The sequence below is a fragment of the Tauraco erythrolophus genome, chromosome 3 (genome assembly GCF_009769465.1).
Source record: "Tauraco erythrolophus isolate bTauEry1 chromosome 3, bTauEry1.pri, whole genome shotgun sequence".
Taxonomy (NCBI): Eukaryota; Metazoa; Chordata; class Aves; order Musophagiformes; family Musophagidae; genus Tauraco; species Tauraco erythrolophus.
Window position 1 is genome coordinate 4,693,264 of NC_141467.1, and position 19,749 is coordinate 4,713,012.

The window sequence follows — 19,749 nt, forward strand, 5'->3', positions numbered from 1 at the left end:
CAGTGGAGAAATTTTCTGTTGAAAAATAATTGTTTTGTTAATTTAACACCAAAAATAGCTACAGGAAGAAGTCATACTATCCTTAATGGGATTTTTCACAGAAAAAGGGCAATATGAAGCAATTCACGGACAAAAATACTTAAGATTAGAGCCATAAAGCTCAAAATAAATATCTTTGAGAACCTTTGAGTTACTAAGTGAATACTTTTTGTGAGACTATTGTATTAATACATCTCCAGGAACTACTTTCCCTCTCACTGAGGGTGTTTAGCAGAAGGAATAAGAATCAGCACAACAGTAATTAAATACTTCTGTTTATTTTTTCATTAATACAGTATTTCCTTCCCCATAGATGAATAAAAAGAATTACTCATAAGACATTTATTGAAGAGTTATCAAAATATGGTGCTATGGAATCTGTCGCTTCTTCTTTTTTCCCAACCCAGATATCCATAATGGATCCAAGGCACGTAACATTGTATTAATCCTATGAACCAGTTTTAACCCAGTACTCAGAACAGAAATACACCACATCAAAAGGTCCAAGAATTATTATTTGAAAAGAAAGTTCATTAACGATAAGGGCAGATTAAGCTACTGCCAGAAGGTGAATTATTCTACTGGTTAAGATTAAAGTTTTGATTTCTTCTGAAAGAAGCTGACAATAGCGTTTACACATTCATCAGATAACCACCTTTCCTCCAGGACTTCACACTCTTTACTGTTGACTGCATGGAGCTTCTCCTTTTCCACACTTCGTAACAGTTGCTTTGACACTGCCAAGGACTGGAGGAGAAAGAGAGGAACGTTAGGAAGCTATGTTTCCTATGTCTTAATTTAATGTTTCAGGAAGCAGCAGAGTAAACACGTTGGAATTCAAATAGAGTCATATTAACATACTTTTTAGTTTCCAGTCAACCTTTTCGCCAGAAGTAACTATTGCATTTAATTACTAAAACTGCTAATAAGATGGAGGAGGTTCACGGGAAGCGAAACAGCAGTCCACCAAGTGCTCATAATGGGTAGATGGGAGTAAGAAGCGAAACCTGTTCAACTGTCTGCAGTGCCAAATGCAACCCACGTTATCAGCAGCTGGAACAAGTGTCTCCTCTTGTCCGATGTAACGCGAGACCATTGTGACGAGCAGCTTGGCAAAATCTGAACCAGTGAGCAGGATGACTGAAGTCAGCAAAAAGTAAAGCCACCCAGCGTCACCTTGAGCACTGACAGGGCACACAGTACAACTCATATTGCAGGAGCAGCGGTAAGGCTCTTACACCTAAACTCCTGCCAGAAGAAAAATCTAAGAGAAGGCACCCAAGGCACGCAACCAGAGACTGCAAGGGGATGCATTAACCAGTTTTTAAGGCTTTTCAGCCATTGAATCTCTGTGTACAGGGCACCATCTTAGGTTCAGCCAGGGTAGAAGAGAGGTATCTGTTTCCCAGCAGCAGAGGGACAAGGACAGATCTGCACTTGAAGGAAAATGTATTGAGCCCTGTTATTTCAATTAAGGTTGAAGTGAAACCAAGTAATTAATAGGATAGGTTTGGCAGGAGGATTGGGAACGCTACAGGCTTACAGGGTGGAGAAAAATTTAAAATACTGACATTTTTGGGGAAGCTTGCATAAGCTTCTAATCTTGCCCAAACTTCCTTCTGAAAAGTCCTGTCGGGGAATACTTCAGTCACAAGTCCCTGGGCACAGGCTTCTGCAGCAGTCAGCTTTTTATTGAAAAGCAAAAGCTCACTTGCCTATACAAAGAAAAGTAGAAAGTGTGATTAAACAAGACACAAGACTTCAGTAATCTGGCAGGAAAGGTACAAGCCCAAACCAGGGCATCCTTACAGATTTAAACCCTGCTCAACAAAAACACATTACAATTAACACAGGCAATAACACCAGATAAGTATCTGAAACTATCCAGTTTTACTCTGTGGGAGGTACACTGTTCTGAGAAAAGAAAATTTAGAATCTGCTAACTCTCCTTTTATATATATATATATATTAGAACAAAACAGATAATCTAAAAGGTCTGGAATTAAATACATAAATGGATTGTTTCACATTCACATTTGGAGGGATGGCTGTAAGTTTCCCAGGGGGCTGGCAGAAACCGCTGCGACACTCGCTCCCTTGGTCACTGCTGTGTTATAGTGCCTGTGATGACACTGTCATGGCATTTCCTGATCTTCGTTTCAAAAGATGGGAGCAGGAGCTTCCTTTGAGGACTCTTGTTGAGACTTCACTTCCTCTTACAGTTGGAGGATACCAACATGCAGACGATCCCACATACAGTGCAGATATTCTTACCTTAGCTAAGCCCATAATTTTTGGAAACAGGTAAGAGGAACATCCTTCTGGGCTCTGTCCAAGTTGACTAAATGGGCTGTGAAACGTAGCCTGGAGAAAAAGGAGAAAAAAAAAAAAAAAGAACAAAACAAAGCAAATCTCACAACAGAGCACAGGACTATAGTACTAGGATTTAGTTTTCATTTTAAAGATTCTACTGTGACAGAATTCACCAGAAATACATCTGAACTGTTACCATAATAGTCTTTAAATACCATCTGGTAACACTGCTTCATCCTCTCAATGCACCTAAGACCTGACTTTGTCTGTATAATTTAATTCCCTTATCACAACAACATCGCTGATGAAGTTACCTTATTTGAACACAGTGCTTAGAGAAACTACTTTGCATATGCAAAATCTTTACAGAAAAGGTGTTCATGTACTGCAGATGGCCATACAGTAAGACAGATCAACAGACTTCCTAGGAGGAAAGTGACAACTGTTATCATTGTAAGAAAAGATGAGACAACATCTGCCAGGACACAGGTTAGTGTAACTGGTCCTGTTTTAGCACGGGAACGTGAACTATACCAGGGATACAAACTGGTGCCCCAGGATCTGGAGCAAAATCCAGTGCAAAAGGCTGTGTTAACTGACCACTCAAAACGCTGATCTGCTGTCAGACTGGGCTGCGCAGTGTCCCATAAATATGGTTGATACTGATCTGCTCTGGGAACGCCCGGCTGAAAATAAAACCAGATCCTGGACACAGCAAAGTTGGCCACTTCTGGAGTAGGTAATCAATGCCTAAGGCACGCCAGCCAAACTATTGGAGAACGTGAAATTAAGTAGCAGTGTGGATGAGAATGACCATACTGCACAGGAGTTCACAATCCTGGAAAGGGAAGAATAGAACCTTTGAGAAGGCTTTGATAAACTTGAAGTTAACAGGAAAGTTCTCCTGAAGACTAATCTAAGCAAAAAGCTAAATTAGATCTTACAGAAATCCTCAACTGTTACCAAGGGCATAAGCAAAAGCCGCTCCAGTGCAGGTAAGAAGATACTAACAGATTGTCTCGGCTAAATCATGAGCTCATCACTGACTTTAAATACAGAAAGTGAAAACTATGTCAGACAACTAAGTATGAAACGCATATAAGCATACAGAGATTAAAAAATAGAAATACAAGGCAAAAATAAGATGCATTTATGAATGATTCAAGTAGTAAAAGGAAGTTCAAGTATGAATCTCAAAGTATGAAGTATGAATCATTCAATAAAGAAAGGCACTATTAACAGGATAAAACACTTAAAGATTATTTGGATGGAACTTCAACAAAATCTATACCAACTTAGAGCTGTAGGAGATAGTGTGCTGAGGGGGAAGTGATTAGAATTCAAAATAGTCTTAATAAAGTGGAGAAGTACAAGTAAGAAGATGCTATTTAATATGGACAAATGAAAGTTTGGCACAAATAACTTGGTATACCCTAACCAATATACGACAGGGACAACTGTTTAACTGGCAACTCTACACTTGGAGATCCAGACGTTACAGCAGATCACAAGTACGTAAATTAAGCAACATTGTGGGATGTTGAAGCAGAAATAGTCTGCAGAACGTGGAGAAGTTGTTCTGCTCTACTTCACATCAGTAAGACATGAGCTGGAGTGATGCGTCCAGTTTGTACTGGTATGGTTAAAGAGACACAGAACAACTGGAAGGAGCCCAGAGGAACGTGACTGCAGGTCTAAGAAAGCACATGAGGAAAAACTGAATGAACTGCAGCTGTTCAGCTCAAAAAAAGAAAAGACTGAACAAGTAGATGTAAACTAGTAGATATCTAACAGTCTGGTACACTGATGCCTATGCACACTTAGGGCTATTGTAAAGGAGGATGGAAATAGTCTGCCTTTTAAATTCAGGAACAAGAAACAATAGGCTCATCCTGCAGCAAAAAAGATCAGATAGGAGGGAAGAAACATGGAGAACTCAATAATTTTCTAGTAAAAGAAGAGATCTAGGGACTGGAATAGACTGAATAAATCATGCACACTGAACAAGCATATCTGAGGAGCAGCATAACCATAGCTGATCCTGTCACAGGGCAAGCAGGGGTTGATCCCTTGCAGCTCAATTTTCCTAAATCTCACAATGACAAACCCAATCCAGCAGGGACTTTGAGGAAAAATCTGACACAGTGCTGAAGCAGGAGTCAAAGTACCACCCATCATAGACACTTCTGCAAGCAAATGCTTGCCTAAAATTAAGACCTCGGGTTACGTTCTGTATCTATTTAGTAACTTTATACAAATGAACAGCACAGAACATAAAAATAAGCCGTATAACGGGATTCTGTGCTATGCCTTAATATGGCTTTTGGTTATGTATTTGGCAAGTTACATTAAAAGGAATCTTAAGTTGGATAAACCAAACCTTTTCCAAAGTTAGCTTGGAACACAGATCATATAAAATGCCAGTTACTGCACTTCCATTCCATAACAATCTTTCACTTGCCCTCCCACATCTGAAAAGGGCCTTACAACCATCATCTCACATCATCATCTACTCTTTACCTTACCCACTGATACAGTAAAGAGTTTCTAAACTGGAGCCAGTAACTTGATAACCATAACTACAGCAGGAAAATTCCATGCATGTTAACCACTGGCAGATGCACCCCTGTGCTGGTAATTAACACAGATGTTCTTTGATCAAAAAAGCCTTTACACTTGTGTGTTCTTTTCTGTCAGATTGCCCCAAACCAAATAATAATTGTTAAAGACAGAGGCGTGCAGACTGCCTGGGGATCAGCTGTGTCACGCACTCACCCTGTCAGAAGCATAGACGATGTCACACAAGGCAAGGAGCGTGACGCAGACTCCAATAGCTGGGCCGTTTACCACTGCAATCAGTGGTTTAGGGAAATCAATAAAATGACCCACAAACTCTCTAGAGAGAAGGAAAGACAGAACGTAAGAGACACATCTAGTCGTCTTCGTCAAATATAAACAACTTTCAAAACACGTCATGAGATGCCACGTAACGAAAACCATGAGCTAGATTCTATGAAGCAGATGTTTTTGTCCCTTTCCCAAATGAATTCTGTCACAGAAAATATCTGAAACACCTGCATTTCCTCATCAACTCAGAATCAAACACGTACATGACAGCACAGCTTTCCCAGTTCCTGCAATCCAGGTAGGAAAGGGCTGTCCTCTTCAGCTCCAGTTACCGAGTACAGCTCAACAGCAGGAACAGCCTTTTGCTCTGTCTATCTGCTTATATATCCATCCCAACTCCACCCGTGGGACATCTGTTCCCTTCACAGATTCTGTTCAGCAGGCACCAAAATTGCCATGCTATCACAGAACTCCCTAATGCTGTTCTGCACGGGTTTGAGAAACGGTGCTTTGTTTTATTGAACAGCTACTTCTCCATCCAAGAAGTGCAAAATACATTCTCAAAATAGAATATTTTTTCAAAAGCCAACAGTGTTGTGAAAACTCCGCTTCTCTGGCATCTCTGTGGATCAGCTGTAACGAAGCACTGTGCTTGTGTAACCGTAACAGCACAGCAAACAGTCTTCTCAGGACCATGAGGAAAGACCACGAGGCACACAGGAGACTGCACGGCGTTGAACTCCCTAAAAAACACGCCAGGCTGGAACGCTTGCCAGGTGTCACTGGATAACATCCTTGCAACAGATCCAGACTGCACGATTACCACTTTGTAGGGGCGACTGTGATCCACCACAGACAGCTTGTCTAAGTAAAAGCTGCAAAACTGAGCACTTTGCTCGCAGTTCATCTTTAAAATATAAACCAAACATGTTGTTTGTTTTCCCATGTATTTTAGATTTTCCATCAATTGCAAGTGCTTGAGGAAGCAATCCAACTTGCAAGCATCTCTCAGATGTAATAATCACATACAGAAGTAACAGAAATGACAAAATCTGCTTAAATAGGGAAGAAATAAACATGTTGTTGACCAAAAAAAAAACATTTCAGCCACTGTGTCAGATGATGCCCCTGATCTCCTTGGCCGTAGAAAATAAATTGCTTAAACAGGTAGATTCAGACTCAAAGATGGAACCCAGATCTCAGAATTCCTGGGCAATTTTGAACAAGTTCCTTACACCTTGTCTCTATTCAAAGAAAACTGGCATTGTATTCTGGCATGTCCTGCTAGTGTAGACACTGTTGGATATCAAAAACCCCACAAATTTTTCATTGAAGCTTACTTGAGTAATACTGCTCCATCTTTTGCCATCTTCTCCATTTCACCAGTTTGGATATTGGTAAAATTAGTCAGATCATTTCCACTACTATAGTAGTCTCCATTTCCTGCAGAGAACACACACAAATAAATGCACCAACGGTTCCGAGTAGGTAAGAGAAGCTTCCATTTATTACGTTTACAACAGAATTTCATTCTAAGTGTCTAACACTATTAAGTAATTACAGGAATTACCTCAAAAGTCTACACTCTACCTTAAAGGACATCTACGGTTTAAAAATAAGTTTTGACTGACAATTCACTGAAAAACAATGGTAAAAAAGCCAAAGAATATGAAGTTTGAAAGATTTCAAGGGAAACAAAAAAAAAATCTCTTTCTTCTGTAAGTGTCAGATGAAAACAAAAATTCTTTCTTTCTCTCCATAGTTGCTCAAGTCCCACACTATCCCATACATCCTCATTAACCACTACCCCCCTTCCAATCCTTTGACACGATACACAGATATCACACAGACCACCCCTGTGAAATCATAGAATGACAGAACGGTTTGGGTTGGAAGGGACCTCAAAGACCATCTAGTTCCAACCCACCCCTGCCATGGGCAGGGACACCCTCCACTACACCAGGCTGCCCAAAGCCTCATCCAACCTGGCCTTGAACACTTCCAGGGATGGGGCAGCCACAACTTCTCTGGGCAACCTGTTCCAGTGCCTCACTACCCTCAGAGCGAAGAATTTCTTCCTTAGATCTAATCTAACTCTCCCCTCTTTCAGTTTAAAGCCATTGCCCCTTGTCCTATCACTACATGCCCTTGTAAAAAGTCCCTCTCCAGCTTTCCTGTAGGCCCCCTTTAAGTACTGGAAGGCTGCAAGAAGGTGTTCCCAGAGCCTTCTCTTCTCCAGGCTGAACAACCCCAACTCTCTCAGTCTGTCCTCATAGCAGAGGTGCTCCAGCCCTCAGATCATCTTCGTGTCCTCCTCTGGACCTGCTCCAGCAGCTCCATGTCCTTCTTGTGCTGGGGACTCCAGAGCTGAACGCAGTATTCGAGGTGAGGTCTCACGAGAGCAGAGGGGCAGAATCCCCTCCCTGGACCTGCTGGCCACACTTCTTTTGGTACAGCTCAACTTCTGGTTGGCTTTCTGGGCTGCCAGTGCTCATTGCCGGCTCATGTTGAGCTTCTCATCCACCAGCACTCCCAAGTCCTTTTCCTCAGGGCTGCTCTCAATCCATTCTTCGCCCAGCCTGTACTTGTGCTTGGGATTGCCCCAACCCACATGCAGGACCTTGCACTTGGCCTGGTTGAACTTCAGGAGGTTCTCACAGGCCCACCTCTCCAGCCTGTCAAGGTCCCTCTGGATGGCATCCCTTCCCTCCAGCGTGTCCACAACACCTCACAACTTGGTGTCATCTGCAAACTTGCTGAGGGTGCACTCGATCCCAATGTCCATGTCACCAACAAAGATGTTAAACAGCACTGGTCCCAATACCATCCGCTGAGGAATACCACTCGTCACCGGCCTCCACTTGGACATCGACTCATTGACCACAACTCTGAGTGCGACCATCCAGCCAATTCCTTATCCAGCAAGTGGTCCATCTGTCAAACCCATGGCTCTCCAGTTTAGAGACGAACAGGTCATGCAGGACAGCGTCAATTGCTTCACACAAGCCCAGGTAGATCATGTCAGTTGCTCTTCCCTTATCTGCCAATGCTGTAACCCCATCATAGAAGGCCACCAAATTTGTCAGGCAGGATTTGCCCTTAGTGAAGCCGTGTTGGCTGTCACCAATCACCTCTATTTTCCATATGCCTTAGCATAGTTTCCAGGAGCATCTGCTCCATGATCTTGCTGGGCACAGAGGTGAGACTGACTGGCCTGTAGTTTTCTGGGTCTTCCTTTTTTACCCTTTTCCACTTGGTGGGAACTTCACCAGACTGCTACAACTTCTCAAATATGATGGATAGTGGCTTAGCAACTTCATCTGCCAGTTCCCCCAGGACCTCATTCAATTACTTTGAAGTAACAAGAAAATGGGCTTAAGACAAAATTCACCTTGCGTCCACACCACTTAGCTGCCAGCCCAAGCTTTGGCTAATTTCCCAAACGCACACCTATCTGCAACAAGGACAGGCCAGACAGGCAGCACCTGCCCTCAGCCCTTCTGTCCCTCCTGCCTGCCCTTGCCACTGTGTCATTCAGGCAGCATCAGAGACGGACCAAAGGGCTCTCTAGAGAATCCAAATGGCATGTCCCCAGAGCAGCTAGACGTCACATGCAGCAGGAGTTTGGGCTGCCCTTTCACATTGTCACTGCAGTCATCCAGCTGCATGCATCTGGTGACTGGGATGTATACACATGGGCCAGTTGCAGCTTGCCTGGCCAATTCTTTCCTATGGCAGGCTCAGAAAAAAAACAATCAACTTAAAGCATAAGTCTTTTCCAATGATCATAGGTAAATACGCAGTGTAAATTTTCCACTGCCCATGCCAGCGCAGGATTCGAGGGGTTTGTTTTGAGTACATTCCAATGCACTACAGAGGTAGAGAAAATTGACTAAACTCATACCAATGATCTTCAGAAGCAGTAGTGAAGATGCTGTGGAGCAGATACACGAGCTACTCAAAAGCAACAAAGCCCTTAGGAGTATTCCATGTTTATCTTCTAATCTCAGAAAGATGTTTTGACGTAACAGCAAGCTTGCTAAAGAGTTTGAAATGCCACCTTGAAATAATTTTGCCAAAACGCTTTGGAAAATCTTTGGTCTATACTAGAGGAAATAATTTCCTCACTTATGCAATTCTATCTTAAGTCTAAATAAAGGTAGATAGTTCATGTCAGTACTGTACTTTGGCAAAATATAAAACAAATCTAAGAGAGGCATATGAAGTGTGGTACCAGTAATAACTGCTATGGCAGAATCATCTTTCCCAGCTTCTTCAAGTGCTTTCATAATTTCTCTGTACATCTGCATAAAAGAAAAATCAACAAAGTACAAATGTGATGCTGCAAAAGATCAAAAAAGGAGATTGACACTGACAACAAGGAACTTGAGAGACAGATTAACTATAGTGCTTTTAAGTATGATCCACGGAAAGTTAAGAATTACATGTGAGGTATATCTGACGGTAAAGACATATGCTTGCAATACTCAAGACTTCCGATGCAAATCTAAAGGACAAAATAAAGTCCTTTGGAAAACAGACACTAACTGGAAACAGTCAGTTTTAAAACCTGAGAAGCAGTTTAAGTGCGAAAAATAATATATTAAATAATTAGCAGCAGTGAGGTGAAGTCCTTGTTCTGGTATCTTTGCAGGCTACTGTCAAATCTTGTATCCATGAAACAGGTTAGTTTTCCTGCCATTTGCCATTTCAGTTTAGTGCAGACTGTAATCCTATAGTAGGTTTGGAAAAAAAAAAAAAAAAGACACAGAAAAGCCCAGTCTATAAAATTTTAGCTGAATGGTTTCATTTTGTACCGGATATTTATTCCTTAGATTGTCATCGGAGTCAAGGTACTAAGCCCTCATAAAAATCACCACCATGCTTCAGTCAGTTCTGCCAGACCTGTAGTAATGATTCTTTACAAACTTAAGTAGCTTAACCAGGAAAGAAAAAAAAAAAAATTAATCGTCCCAAGTTAATTCCTTTACCTTATGGTTGATGGCATTTTTCCTATCAGGTCGGTTAAACATTATCTTTGTTATATTGTTTTTGGTGGTAACTAGTATTGTTTCATAACCATCATGTCTGCTCTCTTCTGGAGAAGCATCTTTCTCCTGGCCAGCAGATTCTGCAGAGACCAGACTTGAGACAAGTTCAGTATATTTCTGTCTGGCATTATCCTTTAATAAAAGAAAAAAAAAAAATCACACAAGATTATCAAAGGCTGAAATGGAAATCAGTGTGTTATGCTATTCAAAAAATGGGTATTGGGGGCGGGGGGAATACTGTGCTTCAAGACAAAAGAAAAAAAATAAATCTCAATTAGAAAACATTCTAATTAGGATAAGAAGAGAAACATTCCACAAAATGAAAGTGCACAGATGCTGGGATGATGATTTATTTTGTTGGAGAAGTGCCCCCATCCACGCCTAAGGTTATCAGAGAGACCTTTGTCATATTCCCAGCATTTGCATGTTTCTGTGGATCCTTTGTTTCTGCTTCCCAGTTGGACAGCTCTCCAACACAATAAAAGTTTTTATTTTAGAACATGTGTTGCTGAAAGTAAGAGTGCTGAAATGGGTCTAGGGCATTTTAAAATGGCCTGAAGACACTAGTTTTGATTTAGCACAAGCATGACATGCAAAAGTCTGAAGAATCCTGCCTCCTTATTTCTACAGTAACCAATGATCTGAAAGAATTGTAAGCTCTTGATTGTTACAACCTATTTTCTTGAACGGATAATACACTCTGAACAAGTCTATAACCCTTCGTCTGCAGCACATGACATTGTCTATTCCTTCTCCACTATGACTCTAAGAGCAAATTCTCTTCCTCAAGTGTTTCCTGGTTATTCCTAAAAGCTGCAGAGTCATCTCAAAATAAAAATCCCAAACAAAATCCAATATGCACCCCCCAAAACCCCAAGGCAACACAAGAATATGTTATGTGCATGAAATTACGCAAGTATGTTTCCTTTGAAAAGAAAAAATGCAAAAAACCTGTCTGTATTAAGTAATGTCTTTGACTGACCTCAGACACTACTCCTGACCAGCAGCAGTGACACCACTGGTTTGTAAAGCTTATGTTTCCTTCATTTAATAGTAACTGAAGAAACTCGTAGCTCTATGTGACGTCAGACATGTATTTTTACATCTGTATTCCCCCTGCTCGTTTCACTTGAAGTAAAAGCTTCTTTACAGATTACAAAAGGTATTAAAGATGTCAAGATATGCTGAGAAAGAATGAAGAGAGGGTCTCAGCACACCACTTTTTTCTAGTCTTTTAGTCAGTGGCATAAGAGACTGACTTTTTAAAATGGCAAAGTTATCAATATGCCAGATTCACACATTTGTACTTTGTTGTAGGAACTGAGAAGCTCAATCCATCTTCCTTAAAGGGAAGAGCAGAATAGAACGCACTGTGAAAAACACTATTTTTGTTGAAAGTTAACACATATGTAAGATATCTTACACTGGTACAAGCTGGTAATAATAATGTAGAACTAGGGTTACACAGTAAAAAACCTCCAACATTGTAGCAGCAAAATGACTGTACGGTACAGTGTAAAATCTTTAGGTGTCTGGAGCAGTCATGCAATTAACATATAATATATTTAGATATCAGCCATTCACTTACAGACCAGGCATTTCAAAGTAATCTATAAAGTATCTAAGAGAAGCTATAGGTATTGTCACCTGAGACAAATTGCCAAGAGAATTCCATGCATCCCACTTGGCTTTCTTGACAAAGTCCAGCATACCTGGCTTTGGAGAACTGCAGGGACCTTCAGTAGCCTGAAAACAGAGTGAAATAAAACTTATTTAAACCTTTGATTAAAGTCCAGATGCCTTGGTAGAAAAGATGACAGCTGTCAGGAATATTCATCTGATCAGGATACAGAATTCAACTCTGAGACAGAAGGAATACCTAGTGATAGGTCAATATTCCGGCAGTTCACACACCATGACGTTTTCAGTGTCTGCTATTTCCTAACACCTGGTGCTGGGCTTTCAGAAGCACCTAATCAATACGAGACACTAGTTTTCAAAATGCCCATGCATGATAAGTTCTCCTATCTTAAAAATTGTGGAAGTTTTATCCTTAAAAAGAAAGTTAAAGACTTGTTAGCAGTGTCAACAAAGAAACCATTGCATAGGATCTATTGGGCTGGATCGTACTTCAAAGTTGGCCCTACTACAAGCAAGGGTGTTGGACCATGTCGTGGGTTAGGCCACTCCAGCAACTGAACCTCACACAGCCGGTCACTCACCCTCCCCCAGCCCCAGGAATGAGGGAGAGAATTAAAGGAGAAACGGGAAACCCGTGGGTTGAGATAAGAACAATTTAATACAGATGATTTAATACACAGTGTAGGTGCTCACCACCCCCTCGTATGCGAAGCCCGTCTCGTCCCGAAGCTGCAATCCCGGACGAACGCGAGGCCCCGAAATAGAGAGGGGCAGAGAGAGAGAGAGAGTGCTCCGAGAGTGGGAGTACTGGGAGAGAGAGAAAAAAAAGGCAATAGAGCAAAAGCGCAGAAGCGCGAAAGAGCAGAAGTGGCGAAAGAGCCAAAGCGCAAAAGCCCTTCTGTCCGGCTGACCCTCACCTTTATACTGGGCATGACGCTGTGTGATATGGAATACTAATTGGCCAGTTTGGCCCTCAGTCTTAAGTTCTACCACAAATCACAAGGGGAATCGTGGCCCCCTTGTCCCAGCTATGCTCCCCCTTATCCCACCGTGCTTCTGCACTCCGGCCAGGACATGGCACACTGAAAAGTCCTTGGCCAACTACAAACATCAACTTGCTATCAACATTCTTCTCAGAGCGAGCCTCTGAGTAAAACCAAAGCACGGAGCTCTTCTAGCGGCTAAAAAGAAGAGCTAACTCTGTCCCAGCTAAAACCAGGACAGACCAGTTGAACTGAAAGAGTCTGAGCTATCCTGAAGTATTTTGTGATCAGTTTTCCTGAAGAAAAGTACACTATCGGAGAGAAATATTTCAACAGGGAGGTGAGAAAGAAGAATACATTTACGAGCTCATTATTATTAATTAGTAAAACTACCTGGAACAGTCAGCTAAGTTTTTATTTAAAGGAGCAATTGATTGCCTTCTTCAATAGAACAAGCCACAGCCTGTACTGACTCTGCAGCCAATCTTGATCCACAAACACTTCCCCAAATACCAGTACAAACCCCACTAAAGACTTGCAGCTATTTCTACAAAGGTCTCCTTCCATGCTGTAGTAAAGAATAACCTTCGCTTGCAGTGCAGAAGAACAGTTCCTTGAATTAAAAACCCCCAAACCATCCCCACTACAATGACCACACAAAAAAACAGAAGGGAAAAAACCCCAGAAATCAACGTTCAAATGTCAACACCATTGTATTATAGGTACAGCTGGCTGACTGTATATGCAACGAATTTAAGAGGAAACGTGGCGCACACTTTTTTCCTAGGCAGAAGCCATTTTCCAGAGCTGCATCAATAGATTACATGGAAGGCATCACACAATTGATGTAAATTTCTCTATTTCTTTGAATAAAGGTTTCTATTCACAGCATGACTTATAAGATGAAGCAGGTTTGGCTTCCCTCAGAATTCAGGCAGGGTTTGAGGGGTTGGCATTTCAAGAACAGAATTTAGGTACTTGAAACAAAGAGCTTGTTAAGACACAACACATTTGAACAGCCTCTATTTTAAGTAAATGTTTTACAGGTCCCTCTCTCAGATTATAAATGCCCCTTACGAAATAAAGTAAGTCAAACCTACCTGTTTAAACAAAGCGTAGAGCTTCAACTTAGTTTCATTCCCAGGATCCTTTTTCAAAAGCTTCAGCTGCTCCTGAGCCTTTTCAAAGTCCTGCTGGCTGACTTGCATGGTGGGAGCAGTCGTGTGCAGGTGAACTGCTGGAACGCAAACAGCTTGTGCTTGCCTGTTAGTGGAAAACAAAAATCCCATTGCTTGTTTTTTGTGTAAGGCTAGGGGGGAAACAAATGTGCTGCTTTTTAAAGACACTTAAAGTAAATCTAAACCTAAATATTTGTACCTGCACCAACTAAAACAACAACAAAAAGCAAGATACTAAAAATTACAAGGAAGTTGCTTTAATTGCTCCTAATTAACCTCTGGAGAACACGACATTCCCTCTCTCTAGTGAAGTGCTAGGTTTAATGCCACCAGGTGACAAAGAAACCATGCAGTAATACACCAGATGATCATATACAGACCACTAAATGGCAGCAGCAGTAAACTAATGTTTTACTGGTTCTGGAATAAATGAGAGCCCTACAGGTTCTGTCCACGACAAACAAATAAGAAACAGAACATTTTTATTAATGGTTTAAATCTCTGTATGCAACATTAACAGCGTTATATGTCTATGAACTAAAACAAGTATGTAGCCTGTCTGCTTCTTTGTGATCTTTTCAAGTTAGAATCATGGAATGGTTTGGGTTGGAAGGGACCTCAAAGATCATCTAGTTCCAATCCCCCTGCCATGGGCAGGGACACCCTCCACTACACCAGGCTGCCCAAAGCTTCATCCAACCTGGCCTTGAACACTTCCAGGGATGGGGCATTTACAACTTCTCTGGGCAACCTGTTCCAGTGCCTCACCACCCTCAGAGGGAAGAATTTTTTCCTTATACCCAATCTAAATCTGCCCTCTTTCAGTTTAAAGCCATTGCCCCTTGTCCTATCACTACACGCCCTTGTAAAAAGTCCCTCTCCAGCTTTCCTGTAGGCCCTCTTTAGGTACTGGAAAGCTGCAATAAGATCATCCCGGAGCCTCCTCTTCTCCAGGCTGAACAGCCCCAACTCTCTCAGCCTGTCTCCATAGCAGAGTGCTCCAGCCCTCGGATCATCTTCATGGCCTTCTCTGGACCCGCTCCAGCAGCTCCATGTCCTTGTGTTGGGGACTCCAGAGCTTAATTTTGTTCGAAAGAGATGAATGCTCTGGTCTAAAATCTGGCAAACTGAGTCACCTGAAACGGCTGATACTTTTTTACTTTTTAATCTGAAAAACTAACTGCCTCACCAAAAGCATTCCCTGCAAATATTCACAAGCTCCAAAATCTAAAAGAGGCAAAGTCCTAGAGAAAGAACTAAGATGAATGGAAGAGACCACTTTTTTCATCCTCCCAGTTTTAAACTGCAGACAGATTAGGAAAGCTTTTTGAGGTCTCTTAACTTCTAGCACCTTTTGTTAAGTCTCAGTGTAGCTCGATTTGCCTTTAGCAGCAGCACTTCTCTCATGTTGAGGGTTACAAAGGAATCCTCAGAAGGCAATCCTCAAGGATTCGGCACTCTGTCCTAGCTGGAAAGACATTTTGTGCCTATTGAATTCTCTAATAAAAGAAAAAAGGAGCTGGATTTGGATACTGATTTTATGTATATATGGCACATGAGGTGGTTTGTGGTTTTGTTTGGTTTTTTTTGTTTGTTTTTTATTAGGACAACAACTGTGGTTTAATGCCACTAAGATCTGATTTCTGTTCTAGAAGCTTCTTTAGTTTGTTGCATTTTCATATCAATGCAGCATTAATATTTCGCAGAAATTGAGTCTTTCTAATTATTGGCATGCACCCTGGCATGCACTATCATTCAGTGGAAGCAGAGATTCTTTGGAACGTTCCTGGCATTTTTATGTTCTCGTGCATGCTGCTGTGTCGATCACTCTGAGGCTTATGCTGTGAATTTGGACATTCTGCAGTACACATCGTGAGGAAAGTTATCCAACCCTGTGTAAGCATGGGACTGAGTGACTGAGAAGAGAGAAAGAAACATAAAAATGTTTGGAGAGCTAATAGAAAATATTCCATTTCCTTAGTTTGGTTGAAAAGCCTAATTGTAAGAAAAATCTGAATTAATTTCAAAACAAAAGCTTTGTTGTCATAAATTTGTGCTCTGTAACATACTTGAAACTGAGCACATTGTTGAGGATGTTATTTCATGACTGTACCTGCATCCTTCACAGAAAGTGAAAAATTCTGAATGTGTTTAGCTGTACGAGACATTAGCGTGTTTCTATTTAACAAAACATTATTTGGTAAAAACATCGATTTGGTTTCAAATTACATTTTTGACATTTCCTAGCAATTCCCCCTAATTAATGACGTGAAATCATCTGCTGGTGTTTGGATATCAAGAATAGGTTGTTAATGCTGTCAGACTTTTTGTTACTGTTACTTTTTTCTCAGTATAGTCTGGGATTTGTAATGCTGATGAAATGCACCAAGAGTGCAACTGGATAAACATTATCTTATGACTAAATGAAAGTTTTATAGAAACATTGACCTTCCCAAGGCAAATGACGAATAATCTTGTAAATCAGCCTGGTGATCTGTCTGATAGTATTGCAGAATGCCTAACCCAAACAATGTTTTCCTAACTACTGTGGGAAGCTAGAGACTCAAGAGTTACCAGTCCTCATCTCGAGGCTAAAATGAAAAACTTGCTCTAAAATATGAAAAAAACCCCAAAAGTGACTTAAAATTCTAGCTCTAAGTCATGTTGGTTCTAATTGTTTATAAATGTAGCTAAACACGTGGTGGAGTGTTCACTTGAGGAATAAAGAACCTTTTGCCTTTATCCAGTTTTCTACTGCCTGTAGAAATTTCCTGTTGAAATAGTTCCCATCAATGTTGGGGTGGCACTGCTGACTTTTCTGGCAGACAGTCTCAGCATTCACCTGCCTATTTCCCAAGCCCTTTGCTTGAAAAGGAGAAAGAAATGTGCTTGCTGTTGACCTGGGGCCCTAGAGTCTGGGTCCAGATGTATTCAAATCTGATTTCCATCTAGGGTGGTGTTGGTGCAATTGTTCCCAAAACCAGGGATGAATTGTGGAGTTGGTGGTTCAGTAGCAAGAGGGCTCTAGACAGGGATCAAGCTCCATTCATGGTTCTAGAGCAAGTTCTAGATCACTTCTTGGTTCTAGATTGGGTTCCAGGTCACTCCTTGGGTCTAGGTTGGAGTTCAATTTGGTTCTTGATTGTTATGTAACTCGCTTGGGATTCAATTTGCTTACTGGTTCCTGATTATTGTTTACTCAGTTTCAAGTTCAGGAAGATGGTCTTGAACTTCTAGCTCACTTGTTGGGTAAAGACAGTTGTTTTGTTTTGGATTGCGGTCTAGCTTACTACTTGGTTCTAGATCATTCAGTAGTTCTAGATCAGGTTCCAGCTCGTGTTCTAGATCATTTGTTGGTTGTAGAACAGGTTCTGGGTCACTTGTTGGTTCTAGGTCGGGTTCCAGGACAATAGCTCGTTCTAGAAGAGAGGGTGGGCTCACAGAATGGTGATTCCGTCATCCTCCTATAACTCTCCTAAGTTTGTGGCCATTCTTTGCTCTGGAATTTTTGTTTTGTTTTGTATTTGTTGTTTTTAGAAGAATAAACACAGATTTCTTTTTTAGAATAATTAACGAGCCACTATTAAAACAAACGGAACAACCAAAGTCCAGCTGCAAACTTCAAGGCAGATGGAGATGTCGCTCCAAGAGGGGCTGTCCATGCTGAGAAATCCTGGTGATGCTGCTCATCTGGAAGGAAAGACAGGAGCTGCCACATCCACACCGTGGGTGCAGTGTGGGAACAACTGTGCTCACTGCCTGCAGCCAGCTGGGCTTGGAGCATCACTGGACATGGTGGAATCTCCACCACCCCTGTAGCTGCGTTCTCCTGCTTCTCTACCTAATGGGAGGAACATACGTGCAACATAACCACATAAAACTTGGGATAACTCGCCTAGAGGCCCTGGTCCTAGACAGGATCATGCACGCTACAAACGATCCAAAATGGACTAAAAGAGAAGGTCCAGTCACTGTGCAAGGTACAGTCTACACAGCACCCCTGCCCCTCACAGGGGAGGAGGATGAGCCTGTCTGTCAGAGTATCTGCAAGGGACCAAAGCAGGATGGGGAGGAGAAGAGCTCACAGATTTGGGACTTTCTCTTTTGGTACAGTCAGGGGTTTTCATCTGATTTCTTACTTCCTCACTGGGAAAATGAGAGTGAGTCCTCGGTGTCTGTCTCCTGCTCTGCAGCCAGCACCACCTCTGAGTTCCCCACTGACAGCTCTGGGTGTCTCCATACCCAGTTACAAGACCAGGTCTTTAAAGCCAGGACCACCGTCCAAAACCAGGACAAGCACCCACTGTCCTTTGGCTCAATCAGAGCAGGGAGACAGCCTGGGGAGCGGCTGCATCACCAGCACAGAGAGCTGAACAGCCGCTGCTAACCATTTCCCACAGCACCCACACATTCCTCGAGGGCACCCATGAGTGACTGCCCCACAGCAGCCCTTGGCGTAAGGCAAAGGGGTCACCCTAGGCTTGGCCACTGCAACCGGACACGCGGCTGGGAGACAGCACTTTCCATTCGTGTTTCCCAAAAGGATATTTAATGTGCTGGAAAGCTTCATTCTGCACAAAAGAGCCAGAAACGAGAGCAAAGGGTCGAGAACGTGCTCAGAGCTCCTCCTGGACACAGTCACAGCTGTCAAGAAGCATCAGAGCAGGAGGGCGCCGAGGCCAGGGGCATCTCGCAATGTGCCCCTTTGCAGGGAGCAGAGTCCCGGCAGACGAGCCCGCGGGTCTGCCGCGCTCCGAGGCGGACTGCCGCATAGCTAGTGCCTGAAAAGTCGCTCTCACAAGCAAGGAGAAATCCCAATTCAGCATCCAAATAACGGAAAGGAGGAAAAAAGAGAAGAAAAAAAAAAAGACACAGGAGAGGAAGATGTGGCTGCAATAAACGAAGCAGAGCAGCAGTCAGCGTTACTGAGCAACTCCCTCCAGGAGAATGAGGACAGGTAATAAACTGTAAATAAACAGCAAAACACACCATCTACAAGGACAGTTCGTAACAAAGAGACAGACATTTGCTCACAAGCATGTGCCCACATGGGAGGCAGCAGCACACATGACCACCTGGGGACAGAACCCAGCTCTATCCGTAAACATAAAGTATATTTGCATATACACAAAGGTGCAAATAAAACCAGAATCTGGCCCAGAAAGTACATGACACTCAGCTGAACACAAAAACGTTTTTTTTTTCATGGAGACAGGCATGCTCTATCTAGTGAAAAAAAAAACCCACAAAATGAAACAGTACTTCAAACATAAGGGTGAGTCTCCAACAAACTTCTAGAGACGAGATGTTCTGCTGAAAATTACTAGCAGATATTTTCATGCAACATCACACCTCGGAAACCTTCAGCAAGGATCAAGGGTGGAAAAAACATTGAGTAGAATTCAAAATGCTCTAACAATGTTTTGAAAGGCAGTGAATTTCTTACAGCCATATGGAAACACTCACGGCTAGTCAAGCTCATACACTTTGATTAGCACTTTGTTCACTCCTTAATGACTAATAAATAGTAATTAACGAGTTCCACTCAATGTATTACCTCCTTCTCCTCTCGTTATTATTATTTATAGGTTATGCCCATTAAAACCAGCTAACTAAGCACCTGTAAAGCAAATCTCTTCTTCAGCTGATAGGTGGAAAGACAGGAAATATAAATATGTATCAGCACCCTAATCAAAA

The 19,749-nt window shown here is 42.0% G+C and overlaps 1 protein-coding gene across 1 annotated transcript; it reads right to left on the reverse strand.

Moving 5' to 3' along the window:
* Window positions 1-403: 403 nt before the first annotated feature.
* ECI2 (enoyl-CoA delta isomerase 2) lies at window positions 404-14,094 on the reverse strand. Its single transcript, XM_086608973.1, has 9 exons — window positions 13,975-14,094; window positions 11,898-11,996; window positions 10,191-10,382; window positions 9,434-9,503; window positions 6,540-6,642; window positions 5,128-5,248; window positions 2,314-2,403; window positions 1,611-1,754; window positions 404-786 (listed from the first exon to the last, which is right to left on the reverse strand). The coding sequence occupies exons 1-9, from the start codon at window positions 14,080-14,082 to the stop codon at window positions 631-633; spliced, it is 1,083 nt and encodes a 360-aa protein (XP_086465099.1). The 5' UTR covers window positions 14,083-14,094; the 3' UTR covers window positions 404-630.
* Between the last annotated feature and the right edge of the window lie 5,655 nt (window positions 14,095-19,749).